The 23,466-nt window shown below is 36.3% G+C and overlaps 1 protein-coding gene across 1 annotated transcript in view; it reads right to left on the reverse strand.

The window, feature by feature from the left end:
* LOC107573609 (probable lysosomal cobalamin transporter) overlaps positions 1-23,466 on the reverse strand; it is a 90,785-nt gene that overhangs the window by 10,444 nt on the left and 56,875 nt on the right. Inside the window, exons 8-13 of the mRNA XM_016260038.1 lie at positions 17,536-17,661; positions 16,413-16,565; positions 9,874-9,938; positions 9,428-9,530; positions 4,238-4,342; positions 1,828-1,977 (exon numbers count right to left, since the gene is read on the reverse strand). Of these exons, the coding sequence (XP_016115524.1) occupies positions 1,828-1,977; positions 4,238-4,342; positions 9,428-9,530; positions 9,874-9,938; positions 16,413-16,565; positions 17,536-17,661 (702 nt within the window). The remainder of the gene's footprint in view (positions 1-1,827; positions 1,978-4,237; positions 4,343-9,427; positions 9,531-9,873; positions 9,939-16,412; positions 16,566-17,535; positions 17,662-23,466) is intronic.

Consider the following 23,466-nt stretch of genomic DNA (forward strand, 5'->3'; position numbering starts at 1 on the left):
CCATAAGCCGTCTCCAAAGGCGTTTCAGATAATTTGGCAGTACATCCAACCAGCCTCACAACCGCAGACCACGTGTAACCACACCAGCCCAGGACCTCCACATCCAGCATCTTCACCTCCAAGATCGTCTGAGACCAGCCACCCGGACAGCTGCTGCAACAATCAAAGAATTTCTGCACAAACTGTCAGAAACCAGTTCGGGGAAGCTCATCTGCATGTTTGTCGTCCTAATCGGGGTCTCATCCTCTACACAGTACACACATATATTATGCAAACAAAAACTTTTATTTTGGATGTGATTAATCGCGATTAATTGTTTGACAGCACTTATATGCATATATTATTATATTACTGCAGACGTTTCACCAGTGACTGATATTTTTTCCAGGACTCTTATGAGTGTAAAATGGACTTTCTGTAGATGTCTTTTCTCACTGTTTCTCCCAAAATAAAACTAAATATGAAACAAAATATATAAATAATCTAAATAATAAAATAATTGTTTATAAAGCATATATGTAATAAATAAATAAATATTTTAAATAATACTTAATAATATTTAAGATTTCATACTTAATAAATTATATTTTTTAATTACAAACCCAAATCCAATGCAAACTACTTTTAGCTACTGAAAATGACAGTTATATGAATTTCTTGGAATTGTGTTAAAGTAAATTCTTCTTCTTACCATTCCAATATAAATTCCAATTCTGTATCCTGTTGCCTACATCAATTCCAATTCAGTAATTTAATTGGAATTTAAAAAGCATCCTCAATTCAATTCTGCATGGCAAACAACCCTGCAAGACACGCATTTCGTTTATGCTTATTTCAATATTTACATCTGATGCTGCAGAGGGGCAAAGGACGGATGTAATTGGTCAGATTTCAACACATGCTGTGATGTTTACTGAGTAGAACAGGTTCGATCTTGCCGCAAGCTGTTCTTCCTTCTCTGTCCTCAGCAGCCTTCTGACAGCTTGTCAGCCTCAAAGCAAATTATTCTTCATTTGAGCTCGTATTTACACAAAGGCAGCATAACTTTTGGAAGTAATCAAACGGGATAACATGCACCACTGGATAGATGCAGAATGACTGCTAGCTTTCCAGGAAGGGAAGAGAAATCCGATTTGATTGATGAAGAGTTTGTCAGTTTCAGCCACTGCCTCCCATGGATCGTTCATAGTCTGTACAGTGACCACCTGATGCATTGTGCGCATAAAAATGGCAAACGCTGACTGAAATTGCCATGTCAACTTAGATGGGCTGGGTTTCTCTAACTTCCTGATGAGTTTTTTCCCACGATAATCTATTACCGTGGTATAATTTAGCACTTAAAAAACAAAGAAAGTGTATTCAAAGGAATCACATCTAGGTCTGAAGGTCTCTTCCTGTCTAAGTGGTTGGTTCTTGGCAAGAATAACCTGACCAGATTTTGTGCCAAAAGTTGATCAGTAGTTGCTAGGCTACATATGACAAGATGTATAGATTCACAGTAAAGAACACGCGGGCAAGTTTTCACACTTAACATGATCAGGTCAAAGATTTTGGGTAGATTTTAACCTCATATGAATGTACAGACCTTTGAAGAAGCAAAAATAAATAAATAACAGATGCAGGAAGGCCTTTAATGGCTTTTGAAGAGAGTCGGGAGAGAATGTTTTGAAAGGCTTTCAAACACTTGCTTTGTAAAGGGTTGATCATTACATACTTATGTCACCGGCGTGGGCCCTGTTTGCTCAGAATACGACAGCTGTAATCCTGTAATCCTGATGCCGTGCAGCACAGGGGATTGACTGTTACACAAAACAACCCACATCTCACCTGCAACAGGTATTTCTGGCTGCCGTACATGACGTATTGCGGGGCCAGACTGTAGATCATGTAGCTGGTGTGGAGGACGATGAGGAGGAGGATCATGCAGAGGAAGAGGAGGGCCTGCGGTCGGGTTCTCTGAGGCCTGATCTTATACAGCTGCACAAAAAGAAACAAAATACATCCTAATATTACTCATATGCACAAGTATTGCGAGTCTACAGCACTCTAAACTGCAGAAATGCACTTTGCAAATAATGTTGCATTCAGAGCAACAAAAACAAGGATAGATACAGCAGAGTTGCAATAATGGATACTTTAAAAACATAGAGGGTCAAAACAGAAATGAAAACTTTTTTCCTAGTAAAAGACATAGTTATGGCACAAAGGATAATTGTTAAAATGAATAATCAGAATTTCTAAGCTAGGAATTTTAGTGCATTACTAAGGTCTGCTACACAATTCTTGCCTAATAGTTCATGATGGATTTGTATTCGTATTGAAAAACCAAGTATTATAAAATATTAAGATTTTGGGGTTATTAATAAATTAAATATTTATTGTTTTGCACAGTATATCAATATTTTTTTCAGTTTTTATATACGGTGCAACAATCATCATATTTGAATGATTTCTGAAGGATCATGTAATCAAGGAAAATGTCATTTAATCACAGGAATAAATTACATTTTTTAAATATATTAAAATAGAAAAGAGCTATTTTAAATGGTAAAACTATCCCACAATATTACTGAATTGTAAAACTATCCCACAATATTACTGTTTTCGCTGTATTTTGAGCACATAAATATTAAATATGAATAATAATAAGCCTTGATGAGCTTTCCATACTTTTGGCAAGTACTGTATAAGGTTTAACATACTGCATTTTTATTGTTGGTATATTGTATGAAATTATAAATATAGAAATGATAAATTATAGAAAAAAGGGGAATTACTAATATTTTTTCTGTAATGAAAAACAAAGTATTATTTTTAGGGATGCACCGATAGGATTTTTTTGGGCCAATACCGATACCGATTTTAACAAACACTTCTTTGCCGATTCCGATACCGATATTTGTCACTTCCTCTCTTATTTGATATTTTGGCAACAAAATAGATAGTATTTTGATCATGTTTTAAATCAGCAAAGTTAAAAAACGCCTGCATTCAATTATACTAGCAGTTTTATTGCTGCATCATCAAATAATTTCTAATGAACATGGATTGGATCCATTTAACATTCAGCAGGCCTACATAAATACAACAGAACAAAGATACATATTAAATAAACAGTGCTTTTTAGGTAGGTTTAACAGTTTTCAGGAACAGAAATAAAGTTAACAAATGTAAAATGACACTTCACTGTATGAATTAAATACATATTAATCCTTCTTTATTGTAACAGCCTTTATTATGATTAATCTTCTAATTTGTTTTTGTGTACATTTTAATATTTTTTGTACGTTTAAATATGTATGAGATATCCTTTACTAATGCAGGACTCTTATTTTGATGGGTTTTCTAGTCTACGGAGCAGCTATATGGGTAATGAAAGCACGCAGTTCTTCGGATTTAAAGTTTGTCAGTTTATTAAGCACCCCCCGAAAAGGCATGAGATCTGTATATATTTTTTACTGTTAGTTATAATAAGTGTTTTGTGTAATTCGCTGTATGTTGATGATAATGCAACTGAGAGAGAGAGTTTAATGTGCACTTCTCATGCTGTGTTTTGTTTAGCTCTTATGGTGATTTTTTTGGAGTGAAAAAGGACGCAATAAACTTAATAAAACATCAGTAAAGTTTTGGTCATCATTCAGATGAGGTCCGCTACACTTATGAAAGTTACAAAAGTAATTTAGTCAAGAATAGTGTGCGATCTTTGTCTTTTGTTATTTGCAAAATAATTATTTGTCAGCATTAAAGTGCAGACAGCAGCGCTAGGATTATGCAACAGACATTATACAGCTCAGTGCCTTCACGCAGTTAATTAATAAACCATCGGTTTGTTATATCGGCCTTTTTCCTTATATAGCCGATATGCCGATGGTTGAAAATTTTGGAAAAATAGTCTAGCCCAAAAATCGGCCGATAAATATCGGCGGCCGATACATCGGTACATCCCTTATTATTTTTAATTAATGTTAAATATGTATTATATAAAATATTATGAATTTAATTTACACATAAACACATAAATCAGCATATAACTTCTAAAATAGTATTTTAAAAAAGTAAGAAAGTTTTTAAAAGAAAGAGGAAGTTTTTGCAGCCTCAGTGTACTTACATTTTGCCTATACAAACTAAATGGCCAAAGTTAATCATTAAAATTCAGTACAACAACACTCGCGCCAAAATAAAAATGTTTAATGAAGCAGGTGAATGAAAATAGGAAAAAAACACTGTAGTGTCTCACCCTTATCCAGAAGAACCAAATCCCCATGTTACGGATCCCAGCCATGGAGGTGAAGACAAAGTACATGGTGATGATTGTGATGAGAACATAGTCCAGCGGGAAAACCTGAAGAAAGACAAGAAATCCAAGCAGTTTTGAACGACAACTCCAAAAAACTCAGAAGTCCTTGATCTAGTTCAACCATTCACCAGGTCTACAATGCAGTCTCTATTCATCCACACACAACACACACTTTTCAGGCCTGATTGTCAACTAAGAACCATTACCCTGACAATGAAGATGGCTGGAAGGTCATGACAGTGTTGTCCACCCTTACTGCTTTTTTCTTTGTGGACCAGAGTGGTTTTCAGAGGAAGAGATGCATGTTTCACAAAGCACACAATGCTGGAGGCACAAAGGATATATATATATATATACACTCACACTCTCAGCAGTGGCCTAAAATACTGTCACTCCTGTGCTAGAGATGTATCGCTCCACAACTCTGAGGTGATCTTTCAGCAATCCTGACTATTTTCAATGCATTTCATCTCAAAAGAGCCACAGCAAGTATATGGCAGCACTGTTTGAAAGTCAAGCTAAAAATGATCCTCCTGTTCCTGGAAGAGCTGTTGGCTCGTGGAAACGGCAATGCCTCTTCCGTTGGCAGCTTGTCCTCCATAACTCCACTGGAGCGGAAATGCTGTTTTTGCAATGAGCTAAACACACACTGACCTTACCTGTTGCCCTCATATAGTAGAGGGAATATGGTCAGTGACATCATGAAGTACAAATTAGAAATGTTTCTAGAAGCATGAGCAATAACTCCCCGGCCTGAATGCTTTATCCTTTTGCAAATTATTTTTCTTTTTCCCTTTTCACATGGCCTAATTGCAGAAATCAATGGTCTGGTTTCCTGAACAATTTGGTTTAAATCAAGCCATCTTCTCCAAGTAGCGAGTGAAACAAGTGATCATATTTTATTCAAGCACATGGAAACTGATCATTGTGCTACTTGAAGAAGATTGAAGGATTTGAAATCTCTTCCAAAAGCACTAAATGATGAAAAGCGCACTTATTTCTGATTCATAAATAGCGCTTAATTCAGAGGTCATCACACCTTTTTATGCAGCAAGCAGCCAGACTACGGACAGGGTGACAAACTGTTCAGTGTCTTTTATTTCATTTCAAAGATTTGGACATTGTCGTACTTGCATATTGTGGTTCAGCGTCACCACCTTTCCTGGTTTGTGTTTCGAGCAGCTATGATACATAAATGCAAACACAAATGAACTTGAAACTATAACTGTCCAGCATTATGAATCTAAGACACACAGCCTTGAAATGAGTTTAAAATCTGATTGAGGTGAATGTTTATTCAGACCCAGTGGAATGCATATCTAAATGCTGCTAATTTCTTTGGGGTAGCACAAAAACTTGGGAGTATGGTCACAATTTGAAACTGTCTCACAACACAAAAAATAAGTGAGTGAAAAAAAAATTATGTTGAAAAATTATGTTGAGCTTCAATGTCCATACAAATCAATACTACATTCAAATCTACCCACTACTAATTTATTCTTTGAGAATGTTTTACACTCAAGCAATACAACCTAATTAGAGGAAGTAAACTGCTATTGATGATGAACACTACCTGCCAAAAAATGTTTGTATTGAGTAAATTTATGTTTTTCATGAAACCTTTTGATCGGCCAAAAAACTAATTGTGCTGACATGCACTACCATTACCAAGTTTTTTTTTTTTATAAAGAAACTAATACTTTTTTTCAGCAGGGATGTGTTAAATCAATCAATTTTGACAGTAAAGCCATTTGTAACAAATTAACAAATTACAAAAGATTTATATTTAAAATAAATGTTGTTCTTTGAACTAGGCCTGGGCGATAAAACGGTATCAATATTTATCGACGTACACCTTCTTCGATAACGATAGAAAAATGTTTCTATATAGGCACGTGCTATGAGTGACGCACACAGCACACACAAACACGAACACATGCTGAATTGAGTGCCTGCCTGTGATGAGGAGATTGTAAATAAAGAATGAACATTAAAGAATGAATATTAGTTGAATAAACATTTGAATGTTAGGTGTGCATCAGGGAGCGTCATCAGTGGCACGCGAGATGCGGTGATGATATAAGTGACGTTGCTGCATTATAATGTTTTGTTAGTCTAGCCCACGAGACGCGCTGCTGCTGCGTTATTCATTCAAAATATTAGAGAAATGTTGAAGCTCAATGTGGAGAGGATCTTGATTAGGTTAAAACCAAGCCATTAACACAGAACGCATATTCAGCTGATTTTTTTAGTCGGACAAATATGACTGCTGCACTCGCGTCTCACAAGAGATGTATAGAAAGTAGGGCTGGACTATATGGCCAAAATTGTTATCATAACAATTCAGAGTCACACTTACTCAGTCACAGGTATTCAACAGCATTTTTAGCTTCTATTCAGCAGTTTAATAAAGCAGTGCTATTTTAGTAATATTTACATATCCTTAGAGCTAGACGATATGGCCAAAATTGATATCATGATATATTTCTTAATTTCAGTCGATACGATATAATTCCGATATCGCTATGAACACTATTTATCTGAAATATAAATCTTTTGTAACAATATAAATGTCTTTATCATCACTTTGGATCAATTTTAAGCATCCTTGCTAAATAAAAGTATTAATTTCTATAATTTCTTTCCCCAAAAAATAATAAAAATTATACTGAATGGAATAGTGTATAATGTTACAAAAGCTTTTTATTTCAGATAAATGCTGATCTTTGGATCTTTCTATTCATCAAAGAATCCTGAAAAAAAATGTACTCAACTGTTTTGAATATTGATAAACAGCAAATCAGCACATTAGAATGATTTCTGAAGGATCATGTGACACTGAAGACTGGAGTAATGATGCTGAAAATTTACCTATGTATGATCACAGGAATAAATTACATTTTAAAATCTATTCAAATAGAAAGCAATTTTAAATAGTAAAAATATTTCAACATTTTACTGTTTTTGCTGTACTTTGGATCAAATAAATGCAGCCTTGGTGAGCAGAAGAGAATTCTTAAAAATAAAAAAGAAAAAAAAAACATTAAAAATCTTACTGTTCAAAAACTTTTGACTGGTAGTGTAGGCTGATTATTCTTATAGATTGAAACAAATGTGCTTCAAAAAAAAAAAGGTATGAAAAGTGTTCCGAGTCGCTGCAGAAAACAAAAAAATTGAACAACAACAAAAACTGGAAATGTTGATGGAGACGGGCTTATTTAAAATGAAAACTCCTTCTCTGCCAGCAGGAGGCGCTTTTAGAGTGATAAAACTAGCGGTTTCTCCAGTAATGGCTGTAATCAAAGCAGCTCCGCTCATGAATGCTACTTTATCAGATCAAATGAAAACTTTTCTGAAGACAGTCGGCTCCCTTCAGAGATACATTCATATAAAACACCCGTGCCCTGTTATGATTTTGAAACGTGCAGTGCTCATGTTTATTCAACGAAGTCAAACGGCACAAATAAATCAATGTATGGGAAACACTGGTAATGCATATCGAAATATCGGAAATGTGTTTAAAAATCATATCACTGTTACTGAAAAAAATTATATCGCGATACATATTGATATTGAATTATTGTCCAGCTCTAATAGAAAGCCATGCACAGTTTAAACTTTTAGAAAACACGTTACGAATTTGTGAAGGTTTATTCCTTTTCACTGCATCTCATATGTTTTAAATGCAATCTGTGTGAATGGTGCTTCGGCTCTTTGGATTAAGCAATGCATAGATACATGATGCTGTTTTGTTAATAATTGTTTATGCAATTTACGAAATTATATTAGATTTTTATGAGTTAATTTAGACGTAATGCACGTTTTTTTATAGAGTTACTTCCTTGCGTTGACAATTTAAATGTGCTGCATTATTTTGTTCATTGCGCCCTCCTGTGGCCTCGGGAGACAAGCCAAAAGTTTCCTCAAGACCTATTTAATCTGCATATAAAACATTAGAAATTAGATATGTTTAATTTTTATTTTGTGTTTGATTGTTAAATCAAAAAATATTTGTTGTTTGTCTCAATAAATTGGGTTAATTTAAAAATATAGTAGTTAATTTTAAACATTTTTTTCTATTGCTCTTTGTTTTAAAAAAGGTTATAAAAAATGTCAATAATCATCGATACCGAACGATATGAAACATTATATCGCTGATTAATTTTATAGCTATATCGCTTAGCCCTACTTTGAACTTTGTATTTGTCAAAGAATGCATCCCAGTTTCCGCAAAAATATTGATTTTAAACATTGACAAAATGTCAATGTCAAATGTCTTGAGCATCAAATCAGAACATTAAAATGATTTCTGAAGGATCATGTGACACTGAAACCTGGAGTAATGGCTGCTGAAAATTCAGCTTTGCATCAAAGGAATAAATTAAGTTTTAAAAATATTAAAATAGAAAAAAAAATCATTTTAAATTGTAATAATATTTTAATTATTATAATAATAACAACCTATCAAAAACATGAAAAATATTACTAACTCCAAACTTTTGAAAGATGCATGAATTTCTTAAGAAAATAAAATTTAAAATCCTTTTTTTGTTGTAAATTTTTGTTGGAAAACTTTATATATTATTATTATTATTACTACTACTACTACTACATATTACAAAGTTGAAGAAGAACAGCAGCCAACAAGCGCACATGAAACTCTTCAATACTGCTTTAAAAGCATCACATGATGCCCTTCATCAGTTTATTTAAAATTTATTGGCCACTACATAATTATAATGCTTTAATTTTTTTCTATTTGACATTTTTTTTATTCAAATATCAAGAAACATTCAAATATGAAGGAAATAGCAATAATAAGGAATGAGTAGGTGTGTCCAAACTTTTGATTGACAGTGTGCTCTTGCCAATTACAGAATGCTGCTACTTGTCCTGGCAGAAATTGCCTACGGAGAGCAGATCGCATTCTTCACATCTCTTGCAACAGGCACAAGCAAGTGCTGTTCTGCTGATAAGTTTCGTAGTAAAATCAAAGTGAACCATGCTTTCCATTTCTGGTACTTTCTCCTCCCGAGTCATTACACAGCTCTGGTTGCACACAACTGTCACTAGCACTCATGTCGAGGACACAAATGTAACGTGACGAAAGAAAAAGAGAAGGCTGCTCACCGGTTGCAGCGCCAGCAGTAGCTCATTAAGAGGGTTGGTTAGGTTGGTCCCAAAGATGATAAATCCAGTGCTGATACCAGCTGAATGTAAAGCTTTATCCAGACTGCAAGACAAACACATTTAACAGCATCATCACATAAGAGACTGAATTAAAAACATCATTAACTACAGTTCTCCATGGTGTGCTATAGAATGATGCTACATTATTGTAAGTATGAGGTAATTTAGAGCGCTGCAGGTGTTGATGAATGTGTGTGTACAAGAACAACAGATTTATGGTAACTCCAGCACTGAATCAAAGTGTCCCTCAAATGCACTGTGCTCTGAGGGGACGTCATCCTTCCTGGTCCTTTTCAGTCATTTGTTGGTAATGTGTGAATGTAAGAAAAACTGTGGGGTAGAGTCTGTCATCAGAGTGACATTTCATACCGGTTAATGGAACTTACTTAGAAATAAACAAGGTCACGAAGAACAAAAGGGCCACCAGGATGAAGAAGACCCCGAGCAAGATCTGAAAAGACCAAAAAGAGACAAAGTTATAAACGTGTTGGACAAATTACTTTAAAAGTTTACTAACTTTATTTTAGAAAATATCCTTATTGAAATATCACAAAATCACAAGACACAACCACAGAAAACACACAAAAATACATGACAGATTAAAAAACAAAATGTGCTGCTTAGTTTTTCAGGATTTATTTTAATGAATAGAAGGAACAAAAGAAAAACAGTTATTTGAGATGGAAATATTTTGTAACAATGTAAAAGTCTTTAATGTTACTTCTGATTAATGTAATGTGTCCTTGCTGAATAAAAGTATACATTTCTTCCAAAAAAGAAAATACCATAGAGATATGCCAAGATTAAAAAAAAATGTAATGTTTTATTATAAAACTAACATTTTTCCTATTATTTATTTAAAATAGCAATATTTTAATTGATTGAAAAATTTATTGAAAATAACAATGACAAACAGACATCCATAACTACACATTCATTATGCAAATAAAATACATTTAGTTCTTCAAAAAAAAAAAAAAGTAAATAAAAAATTACTGATCCATTCTAAACCCATATGACTTTTTTCTTCCACTAGTTGCTCGTTTCTATGCAATTATCCTGAATAGGAAACGAGCAGAAAAATGGAAAAGCTTCACAAAAGGCATAAAAGTACCATAAAAACTAGTCTACATGACTTATGCACTATATTCCAAGTCTTCTGAAGTCATATGAAGATATGGGATAGTTCTTCACACAAAGTATCGTATAGCTTTAGAAGACTTTGAATATGGTGCATGAGTCATATGGATGAATTTTATTGTGTTTTTTGTCACTGTGAAGCTTGACAGCCCCAGTCCTTATTTACTCTCATAATACTGAAAAAAGTTGCCTGGATGTTCTTCAACAATTCTGAATAAAAAGAAAATCATGTGGGTTTGGTGCGAAATGAGGGTGAGCAAATGATGACAAAAAAATATTTTAGAGGGAACTATTCCTTTAAAGCAACTAGTGAATTGATTCTTTTGAAGCAGTTCATTGAAATGCCCCGTCTGAACAAACTGATTCACTAAATTTCTACTACTTAGTTACTCCTCAACACTAATTTACAAACACACATATATTAGTATGAAAAAATACACACTTCAGCACCACATTTTTGTGCAAAGGACTGAAACTCCCTATTGGTCCATCATGTCTAACCCAGAGGTCGTGTCATTTTTTACACATGGCCATATGGTGGGACCCACCTCAGACTGACACAGTCACCAAGAGTAATATGGACGATGTGGTCACAAGCTCTCTAAATAAGGAACAGACTGAACTGCACAGGAAAGAGTAAATGAACAAAGACGGAGACACAACCCACAAAGCAAAACAAAACCAATATGCCAGACTGAACTGCCTTTGACTGGCCTCCCGGAGCTCACGTCTGCTTGACTTGACTTGAGGGAGTAAACAAAACCCTGACGTGTGCAGTAATCACTCCAGATTTTCACAAAACAAAGGAAAAGAGGTGGCGAAAAGAAAAAAGACGAAAAAACTCATTTAGAACAAGCAGAAAATACTTATATCGAGAGAGACATATAAGATGGACACATCTATCTACCCATCTGTCTGCCTGTTTCTAATTTTGAGAGCAGTCTTCTACAATAATACAGAATACATATTTCACATTTATGCTGCTAACATTGTTTTATATAATGATTACATTACAGGCAATGTTTAGACATAACAATGCTAATACCAATTCTGACTCCTAACGAATATTCACAAAAGCAAGTGCCATTCGCATTAAACACACATTTCCCTCAACAACATGACAGATTGTGAACTGTACCGAGAACATAGATTTGTAAATGAGCGTGAATCCGCCTTCGAGACATAATCGATAACTAATTCAAATGAATGACTGCGAATTATTAGTGATGCTAGAATTACGCTTTGTGGTTAAAAACACAGCTGGAGCTATTCTAAACATATATTAGGAATTTATGTCTCAAGCTGTTGCTGTAATACCAATAATAAACGCTTGCAGTTATAGCTGTAATAACCGTGACAGCCAGAGCTTTAACTTTACAGAAAGGAGTACATTAATAATAACAAAAGTTACAGCATCAGGCAATTCATTATTCATGCCTTCAGCTACACAACACAACAGCAGTCTTCAATATAGAGCATAAACCCAGCTACCTAAACTCACGTGTGCCTGTTTTAAGTCCCTTTAGGAAGGTACCTGAGGCTACATGTCAACATGTTTAAAATGTTTTTCGTGTGTTATTGTTCCCCTTAGAGAAGACATTTCCACAAGCACCTACTGAAACATCATGCCCATAAAAACAGAAAAAAGAAATGAGGCCATTTTTAGAGGCAAAATTATGCCAAATTTGTCGGCGTCGATAGCCTCTTAGGCAGCATGCCGACATGTAGCGCCGTTTTGCTCCGGGCGTCCCGAGTTCGAGTCTCAGCTCGTGGACTTTTCCCAATCACATCCACTTAACTTCCTGTCCTAAAGGCATAAAAATGCCAAAAATAAATCTTTAAAAAAGGCCTAATTTAAACTTAAAGGTTGCAGAGAAGTGCTTCTGAAGTGGCATTTAGGTGTCTTCACATAGACTGTTCAATGCTGCTCAGAAGTGGATTAAAGGGACAGTTCACCCAAAAATTAAACTTACTCCATGATTTACTCACCCTCAAGGCATCCTAGGTGTATATGACTTTCTTCTTTAAGACGAATCTAATTGCAGTTATACTAAAAAATGTCATTGCTCTTACAAGCATTATAATTTCAGTGGGTGGGTGTTTTCATTCAACAGTCCAAAATAAGTCCAATAAAGTGCATCCATCCATAATAAAAAGTGCCTCACATGGCTCCGGGGGGTGAATAAAGGCCTCTTGTAGCTAACTGATGTGTTTTTGTAAGAATAATATTAATATTTAAAACTTTATAAACGGTAATCTGTCATTTCCGCTGTCGCATGCACAAGCCGTTACGTATATGTTGATACTAGGGGCTGAGGCGGCATAATTTAGTCTTTGATTCAGCATTGCGTCTTCACACTGACTTTTGAGCAGGCACAGAGCAGCCTTAAATTGGCTGTGTAAAGGGGCCTTTAAGTGCAAAAAAAGAGTAAAATAGAGCACAATGTACCACAAAATAGAACACAATCTCCAAAATACCAATAAACTATACAACATAGCATTAAGGATGCTTAGTTGCCTTGAGGAAGGCACATAAACAGTTAACTTCTCTCATCACTTTGTTTATTTCACATTGTGCACACATTCAAGCTCTGTTTGTTATCTATATAAATTTTACATCTGCAACGGCTTATTTTCCCATGTTTGGCCATAACGGCCTGCTTCGAGGCCCCTGGCAGTCAGACGCCCCTGGTCACATTGGCCCAGTCCATAATCGTCCTTGCTCTGAGCTCTGCCAAGGGCTGCGTTATCAGTGCACTGTCTGAAAGTGCATTAAGGGAGAGATTTTTTTAATATCCTTTGAATGATAATGAAAGCCTCTATAGGTATCACACTCGCACAGGCTTCATAAACAGGTTTATTTCATTTTATAATTGGACTCGCGACCACCTGCCACTGCTGTCATTCCCGGGGCCAGCTGGGTTCTAATGTGCAAACCTCTTGACACGCGTGCACATCTAATACAGCTATACGGTTACAAGCGAACCACCGTGACGACTATACGTATAGATACAGCGTGCACGTTACTTGTCGCAAAGGGAGGAAATATGTGCAATTTGCATGGTAAGTGTTGCGTTTCATCTTCTGAAGGCTCATTAAAATACCTAAGCACCTCCAATACACCACTTTCAATTTTCCGAACCAATTTCCGCCACAGATGAAACGGTAAACACAATAATTAAAATCAATCAAACTTAACCAATCAATCTGATACAGAATTTAGGTAAATTAACCTGCTCTCTTAATGGAATCAATCACATCTGCCGGGTCCACATTAAAGGGTAATAGAAGTGTGTGCTCATGTGTTCATGTACCTCGCAATCTATTAGTCTGTGCTGACAGCTGAATTTATCTAAACTGATCAGCAGGGACTCACATGCATCAAATCACCCCATTGGACCACCCATGCAACAGTTAACAAACCACCCACTGGGCCTCACTTTCTACAGCCACGCAACTCTATTACGTAACGCCATTGGCTCTCACAGCAAGGCGCATTGAAACGTGTTGAATATCAGTACAGCAGTTAGCGACAACAAAGTACACATGAGACTTCACAGCAGGGAGTGCGAATCGAGCCTGAAAATGGCCCTTGGAGAATATGAAGAGGAGATGCTGACCTTTGCACTAAATTGTTAAATTTGCACTGTAAATCAAAGACATATGCTAAGCTAAAACAAGCGCAGCGCATCATGGCGACGTAAACAAGGTGCAGTGACTTATGGAGAGATCTGTTTGGCAGACAGATTCCTCTCTGTATGCATTTCCCTCGAAGCTCTTATGGGGAAAATTAGTCAATCTCAAGCCTAGTTTAGGTATAAATAGAGTTTGGAGTCTATCATTAGAGTGCCATGTTCATGTCTGCTGCTAACGACAGAAATGAGGAACCCCTCTGGTGCAGAGCATGCTGGGAGAAGAAACGATGCAAAGAATAACAGCAAGTGAATGAAAGACAGCAAACATTTTAAAGATAGGCTAGAGGAGTGCAGAACGTTTGTGACAATCACAGCAATTTTTTTTCATCACTAGATGTATATTTAAAGAGACAGTTCTCTGAAAATGGAAATTCTGTCATCATTTACTCAACCACATTTTGCTATTTTCATGCTTAATAGCCTCAGTTCACGTGAACAGCCAGGATATTCTTTAAACATCACTTTTTATGTCCCACAGGAGAAAGAAAGTCCTACTAGAGCATGTTAGAATTTGGTTTTAACACATTCAAGGTCAATCCCAGCAAGCACACATAACGAAAAAGAGCTGCCAAATAAATAAATATAAATATTATATATTCAATAAAAAAATGGCTTCATTAGCTGGACGAAAGCACAGTAATAAGGTGAAATAATACATCTAGCAAAGTGGTTACTCAGTTTGGAAAAGCTGTGCCAAGGTGATAAAACCCAAAGGTTTTCTTGATAATCTTGGGAATACGTGTTGGCATTCAAATGAAGTCATAATGTACGGTTTACATCAAAGTCACCAGGAAAATTAATTTTCTTCACACTTCCCCCTTGATAGACTTTGCAAGATAGGATAGTGACATAATGGAACAATTAATTAGGAACAAGATGATGAAAATGCTTTTAAAAAACATCAAAAGGGAAAAGAATATTAATGGTAAGCAAGTGTTACAGTATAGTAAGTATATATAAGTCTAAACTTACATAAAACATGTAAATCACACTTTATGCAAGTGCTCTGATGATTTTATTGCAAAACCAATGGAATTTTTTTTTTTAAGTAAACATGAAATGGCATCTGCAACCCATTTTACTTCCATAATGTAATGGATTTACAAGTGAAAGAAAATTCAAACAGACCTGAATGAGAGTTTGCAGACAGCATCTAAATTTATTTACTATTATTGCAATAACTTTCATTAAATGAATGGTAACAGCCATTAAATTACCAAATTACCAGTTAACCTTAAAAAAAAAAAAAAAAACACCTTGACAGAATAAAGAAAGAAAAGTTATTTCAGATGCAGAAACACATTCTGATAAAGACCAGGAACACTTATTGTGGAAGAAAATAGGGTCAATTTTGACTTCATGACTTTTGAGAAAATACAACCCATTTGAATGGCTTCTGATAAAATGTGGTGCAACAGGGTGATGATTGCAGTTCACAGAGAGCTGAACTGGATCTGGCATCATTTGACTTGTTAAAATCTCTTACGAATGCCACTCTTATTCCATCAAAGAGAACCGTCACCTCTGGATATTCAGTTGTGTCGGTGTGTGGGAAGACAGCTGTTTATGATTTGAAGCATTTAATGTTTGATCCAAAGTATGCGTTAAAGAAATTGTATTCTTTCAAAACTGATACTGAACTACTGAGTCTATTCAAGTTTATTTGCCAAAAATCCTCATTACAGTCATCAGCTTTTTATTTTTTGAAGAGGTTTTGTCATAATTTAGTCTTTCTCTCACCCTAAGAATTAAAACTATTGTGTGCCACTTTGTTCAAATAAATGTGGCTGCTCATATGTTTTCAGCTGCCAGAAAGTTGTACATATTCAGAACCAGTCATTTTTGAGTTTGTTTCAATACATGGTCTCTTTGAGATTTTTTTTTTATCTTGTTTTGAGAGTACACTAACAAAAAGTAATTAAAAAAGATCATAAAAAATTTGAATTCTTTTTGCATGACCTCTGATTCAAAGCCAAACACGCAACACTGTCACAACCAGAACCACATCAATGTGAGCAATCAGGAGTAGTTAAAACTGCAAAAGGCACATGTACAACTCAACAAACTTTATCTGAGGTAAAACTCAACACCTTCATGGGACGGAGAGCTGAGCCCACTTTATTGCAGCAGTTCCTCTCTGCAATCTCAAGGTGACGGCCCTGTCGACGGAGCACCTGAAACTTGTCTTCAAGATCCTGGAGGTTCCTCCGGTCTCTCATAGAGAGAGGACGCCCATCGGCACACTGACAAGAAAGGTACAAAACTGTTTATTGCATAAAAATACATCATACTGGTTTTTATATTGTATTTGGTTTCAAATTCAAAATGTCTTTTGAATTTTGATGGCAGCCAATTATTACCACAAAAAGCTGAGGTTGGTACAAACCATTGCTTGTCCTTGTTTACATTTATGCATTTGGTGATTCAATTAAATGATCTACAGCTACAGCTACAGGTTTGTTTGTAAACCAATATTTAGTGTGGTCTAAGTCATATTTTCCTTTAGTTTTTGCTATTCTGTTCATGGTTTATACTGACAAGGGATGTCATCTAACCTAACCATGTTGGATTCTACCTAATTTGTGTAGTTTCAACCAAACGACAGATGTTTTTTTGCCCAAAACACTGTAAAACCTTTGACACCAACATAGAGGAAGATATGGGAAGTGTTTCTTCTTCCTTTTAAGCTTTTTTATTTTACTTAACTACACTTCCGTCCAAAGTTTGGTTGTCAGCAAGATGTTTTTGAAAGAAGACTCTTACACTCACCCAGACTGCAATTATTAGATAAAAATACAGTAAAATCCATATCATTGTAAAATAAATACTATTATAATTCAAAATAATTATTTTCTTTTTTAACATATTTTAAAGCAGCCATCACTCTAGTCTTCAGTCACATGATCCTTCAGAAATCATTCTAATATGTTGATTTGCTGCTCAAAAACATTATCTTTATCAATGTCATTTTTTATCAGTTTAATGCATCTTTGCTGAATAAAAGTATTAAGACTACCCCAAATTTTTGAACAGTAGTATACAAATTGTATTCTTTATTTGCATCTGTTGACAGCCCTCAGACCAATTTTGGGTCGAGACCCACCAGTCGAGAACCACTGACCTCAAGGACAGCAACAGACAAGCAGTTGATCCTAAATAAAGTGAGCAGAGCTCTGATCTGAATTCAGTTCACACACACACACACACACAGACCTTGACTTTGAGCTTGTCTATCTGGTGCTCCACCTCCTCCGTGTCTTCAGTGTTCTCCAGCCGCTCATACAGGATGCTGCGTGTGCCTTTAATCAGGTTCAGCGGCAGGACGGACATCCCGTACGCCTGACATGGAGAAAGAATGAGCATTAAAGACCAATTATACACCATTCACACTCATCAGGCAGAGTGCCACCACAATTTCACCAAGAGTCCCGCCGATCGCCTCTATGTACCACTGTGCAGGTGAACTAAATCCATACATTATGGCACTTGATAATAAAATAGCACTTTCTAAATGGTGTCATTCAGAAGCCTACTGAATCCATGTATGTGTTTTCCGTGCAACGAGGGTGAAGAAGAGGAGATGAAAAGAGTGTGAGAGTGTGTGTTCGCATGCAGCGACCATTTTGAGATGTACGGATTGATTTCCAGCGATGCACAGCCTAACAGTGCCCCCATGTGACGGCACAAAGTGCACTTTCACATGCACAGTGCATGACAGAAGAAATATCTGAGCTCATGTAGGAAAATATGATAAAACTCTGCAGTTTCTGGGGGCCGTAAATCAGAGGTTATTTCAACACCCTGAGCTCATCGATGGTTTTTTTCCCCCCATCTTGACATTAGGAAGCGCAGGTCTTATGCAGTGAGGCTTGGGTCAGAAGCCTGCTAGCCGTCTCAATATGGGCTTTGTGAACTTTAATTAAAAATAAAGACCATCTTCAATACTCTCCTGGTGGCAAATCAATACAGGTAGAGAATAAAAGAGACCAGGTTGGGCGTACACACACACACCTCAAGAAAAAAAACCTTCATGCATCCACATTCGTGCAGTTCTGCCATTTTCAAAAGCCTTCATATCAAAATGCTGACAAAAGTCAGCGGCACAATTGGATCTTCAGAAGGCAGCTAAAACACAGGTGACCTTTTTATCTTCTCTGCCGAAGATGCTTTTAAAGCAGGGAAAGTGACGTGCTCTGTAAAACTCAGGCCGAGTGTGTCCAGCCGTCGCCACGGGCCGTGACACTCTCTGCTATGAATCACGAGGGCTCTAAAGGCCGGACCATGTCCCGAATACCAAGTGCTCCTCATAAAAGAGGAATCTGTCCTGCAACCCCGGTGAGACGTCTCCTACTCCTTTGCCTCCTCTTTCCCATTCTTTCCTGCCCTCCTCGCCCCTGCAGTCCGTCAAGCTTGAGAAAAATAAAAGAGACACTCCAAACAAAAACAGGTGTGTTCTGTGCTGATTGGAAAAGGAGACTCGAGGCAGGAGACAGAGAGAGAGTATGATAGTTTGAGAAGGAGGGCGAAGAGAGAGGGAAAAGGAAAGGTGGAGAGATGGAAGATGAAGGGGTTGCAGTTGTCAGCTGGGAGATTGGAGGAGAGAGGGATGAAAGTGGGGATCGGAGAGAGAGAGAGAGAAGAGAAAAAGTGGAGGCGTACACCCCCTTACACAAGGATGCTTTTGTTCAACAGCCTGCATGGGAAAAGTGTGTGCTGCCACAAAACTTAAGAATTTCTTCAGACTTTCTTTACACTTTTCAATGTGGCAGACTTTGCAAAAAAAATACAATAATGTGCAAAATTCTTCCAAGCAGACTCCCGTATACCTTAGGACTCTTTATCAGGGTTTCCTCACATTTTGACTGGTAAATTTAGGGCTTTTCAACTTGTTTTAAAAACCATTGTCAAATTTTCTGATGAATGATTTAAAATGATTTTTGTTCCAGTTAGGAAATAAATATAATAGAAATCTCTTTTTTTATAAAAGAGGAATCTGTCCTGCAACCCCGGTGAGACGTCTCCTACTCCTTTGCCTCCTCTTTCCCATTCTTTCCTGCCCTCCTCGCCCCTGCAGTCCGTCAAGCGTGAGAAAAATAAAAGAGACACTCCAAACAAAAACAGGTGTGTTCTGTGCTGATTGGAAAAGGAGACCCGAGGCAGGAGACAGAGAGAGAGAGTATGATAGTTTGAGAAGGAGGGCGAAGAGAGAGAGAAAAAGGAAAGGTGGAGAGATGGAAGATGAAGGGGTTGCAGTTGTCAGCTGGGAGACTGGAGGAGAGAGGGATGAAAGTGGGGATCGGAGAGAGAGAGAGAGAAGAGAAAAAGTGGAGGCGTACACCCCCTTACACAAGGATGCTTTTGTTCAACAGCCTGCATGGGAAAAGTGTGTGCTGCCACAAAACTTAAGAATTTCTTCAGACTTTCTTTACACTTTTCAATGTGGCAGACTTTGCAAAAAAAAATACAATAATGTGCAAAATTCTTCCAAGCAGACTCCCGTATACCTTAGGACTCTTTATCAGGGTTTCCTCACATTTTGACTGGTAAATTTAGGGCTTTTCAACTTGTTTTAAAAACCATTGTCAAATTTTCTGATGAATGATTTAAAATTATTTTTGTTCCAGTTAGGAAATAAATATAATAGAAATCTCTTTTTTAAAAAAGGCTCACAAATTGGACATCACAATGACTTACAAGCAAGCGCAAGGGGGAAAAAAAACATCTAGATAAAATATTTAGACCAAAAATGTACATTCACAAATTTCCATGATTAAAATTTGGAAATAAAGTTGTAGTGTTTTGTGAATAATCTCATAATAGTCATTTTTGTGAAAGTAAATTCAACACTGAGATATTTTAAGAATCGAGTCGTATCATTGTGATAATAAAATTGTGATTTTGTATGAAAAAGATGAATTTAGGTTTTCACGACCATGAAGCCGTTTGATTATTTTGAGTAATCAGCTCTTTAAACTCTTTAACTTTGTGTTTGAGGTCATTTAAATTAACATCCAAATCATGTTTTCAATGTCAATGGAGCATACTCTAATTATGCAAATAATCTCACAAAGTATCTTTACTGATGGAGGAGGAAACGGATGTACAGTAATGCCAATCTGTTTTCAACAACAATAAAACAACAAAAATCAGTACATCCTCTAAAATTACATGCAACATTAAACCATCAAAAGTTCGATCTCGCCATTGCCATATTAAAACACTCTCTTCCTTGTTCATGCAATAATGAAGACGCAGAAAGTGAATAAAACTGTCAAAAAAAACAAACAGATGTATAGAGAGTTCAGCATGCAACAAGCAATGGTCTTCTGCCAGATGGTGTTTCAGTGCTTCTTCTGTCCCTTTTGTAGTCTGTAAATTAAATACAAACGTGTTACACTGCTGGAAATGAGAGGCTAATTCTATTTGCTGTTGCTTTGTAAATATAACACTGTCAATTTACACCGTCCATGCAGGTGTGGAGCACATTGTGAGAGAAACACATCTGTGTCACTAGTCATGGTGAAAACTCTCAAACGTTTTATAAAATGCAAACTGCAGCTCTGGTTCTGGATGCTGATTGGTCAATACAACGTTTCAGCTAAAATGGTAAAAACACAATATAGTTACTGTGCAACTATTCCCTACCACTGTCAGCCGTCAACAAATAACTTCCTTAAAGAACTTTTAAACAATCTAGTTATAAATGTGACGGGTATATTTGTACATTGTATGGGTCAAAATTATAGATTTTTCTTTTATGCCAAAAATCATTAGGATATTAAGTAAAGATCATGTTCCATGAAGATATTTTGTAAATTTCCTACCATAGATATATTAAAACTTAATTTTTGATTAGTAATATGCATTGCTAAGAACTTCATTTGGACAGATTTAAAGGCAAGTTTCTCAATATTTAGGTTTTTTTTATTTTTGCACCCTCAGATTCCAGATATTCAAATAGTTGTATCTCAGCCAAATATTGTCCTATCACACATCTGTGTCACTAGTCATGGTGAAAACTCTCAAACGTTTTATAAAATGCAAACTGCAGCTCTGGTTCTGGATGCTGATTGGTCAATACAACGTTTCAGCTAAAATGGTAAAAACACAATATAGTTACTGTGCAACTATTCCCTACCACTGTCAGCCGTCAACAAATAACTTCCTTAAAGAACTTTTAAACAATCTAGTTATAAATGTGACGGGTATATTTGTACATTGTATGGGTCAAAATTATAGATTTTTCTTTTATGCCAAAAATCATTAGGATATTAAGTAAAGATCATGTTCCATGAAGATATTTTGTAAATTTCCTACCATAGATATATTAAAACTTAATTTTTGATTAGTAATATGCATTGCTAAGAACTTCATTTGGACAGATTTAAAGGCAAGTTTCTCAATATTTAGGTTTTTTTTATTTTTGCACCCTCAGATTCCAGATATTCAAATAGTTGTATCTCAGCCAAATATTGTCCTATCATAACAAACCATACATCAATGGAAAGCTTATTTATTCAGCTTATGAATACCCTTATGACTGGTTTTGTGGTCCAGGGACACAGATAATAATGATGACAGTATATATTAAGTACCATGAACTAACAGTTATTTTTATAACACAATATAACATATTGTTTGGTCATGATATCTAATCTATAATGTCATTATAGGAAAGAAAGAAAGAAAGAAAGAAAGAAAGAAAGAAAGAAAGAAAGAAAGAAAGAAAGAAAGAAAGAAAGAAAGAAAGAAAGAAAGAAAGAAAGAAAGAAAGAAAGAAAGAAAGAAAGAAAGAAAGAAAGAAAGAAAGAAAGAAAGAAAGAAAGAAAGAAAGAAAGAAAGAAATTTGAAGCAGCCAATGTATAATCATATTCCTAAAACCAACCAACCATCAAGCAAACAAAAGAATTGAACTAATTAAAAAGACAGGTGGAAAAAGCGTTTTCTGTCTCAAGAATCCCATGAATAGGACTGATATATGGAAAAAGAAGCTCTGCATATAAGAGGAGACCTGAGAATATTACAATTGTGGCATTTGTTGTTGAAGTGGCTCCTCAGATGCACCCGAGACGGTGAGAAGGAGGAACAGGCTCTCTTGCCAGTCACAGGTCATTTTTGCAGCACTATGATTAAATCAGTGGAAATTAATGCGGTCACCCTCTCGTTGGGAATCAGCATCTTTGGGTCGCAGATTTAAGAGGGAGAGGAACCCTCCAGGGCTGAACGCCAGCCAGACTTTTAAATCACCACTCTGTGTCACGCAGCACAGGGAGCGAGACGGCCCACGGTCAAGCGGACAGATCAAAGAGCCGTGATATATGCTCTTATGCATATGCAAATATTACATGCACATTAAAAAGTCAGCGGGTCAATCATTTTCATTGTAACGTCACACCAACAGCAAAATGAGCTTGATATAAGACCTCAGCATCTATATTACCCAATGAAGGATGTTAAATGGGTTCAAGTGAAAATGCAAGCAGTGTTTGTGAAGCACAGCAATCGGTTTAGACTTTGGGAGGTCAGGAACCGCTTTGAGCAGAACGGAGCTCGATCAAGCATAAAACACACTTTTGCACCTCATAACATTAAGGGTGATAAAGGCTTCTTGAAATGGCATCTTGGACAATGGAGGGTCTACGAGTACATTAAGGTGTCAAAAAAGGAGAGCCCTTTCAGACGATAAACATGGATGAGGTGACGACGAGTTCAAGGTGACTGGTGATCACTAATGGGAAAAGTTTAGAATAAAGTGGCAAGAACTGACATATACTGTACACTAGTGCTGGGCGGTATACCGGTTCATACCGAATACCGGTGTTTATTTTTGTTATGATATACATTTTTAAAATACCGCAATACCGGTGTATGTCGCTTAAACAACGTTCGGAACACAACACTGTTTGAAAGGGGTACCTTTTCACTGTTGCACTGTGGTGAGGGAACAGCTGTATGTTACTAAGCGTGAACGTTCCGAAACTGAAGCTGTAGAACTAATAGAACGTGATGACACAGAAGAACTCATCCACAATATCCACATTGACCGCCACAAATATCCACCACCCCCTGCCATCAGCTTCCGCGTCTCACACACACACAAGCGCGACTTTAGCACTAGATTTAGCAACTTTCAGACCCTTTTAG

Source organism: Sinocyclocheilus grahami, unplaced genomic scaffold (assembly GCF_001515645.1).
Source record: "Sinocyclocheilus grahami isolate Dianchi unplaced genomic scaffold, SAMN03320097.WGS_v1.1 scaffold1983.1, whole genome shotgun sequence".
Taxonomy (NCBI): domain Eukaryota; kingdom Metazoa; phylum Chordata; class Actinopteri; order Cypriniformes; family Cyprinidae; genus Sinocyclocheilus; species Sinocyclocheilus grahami.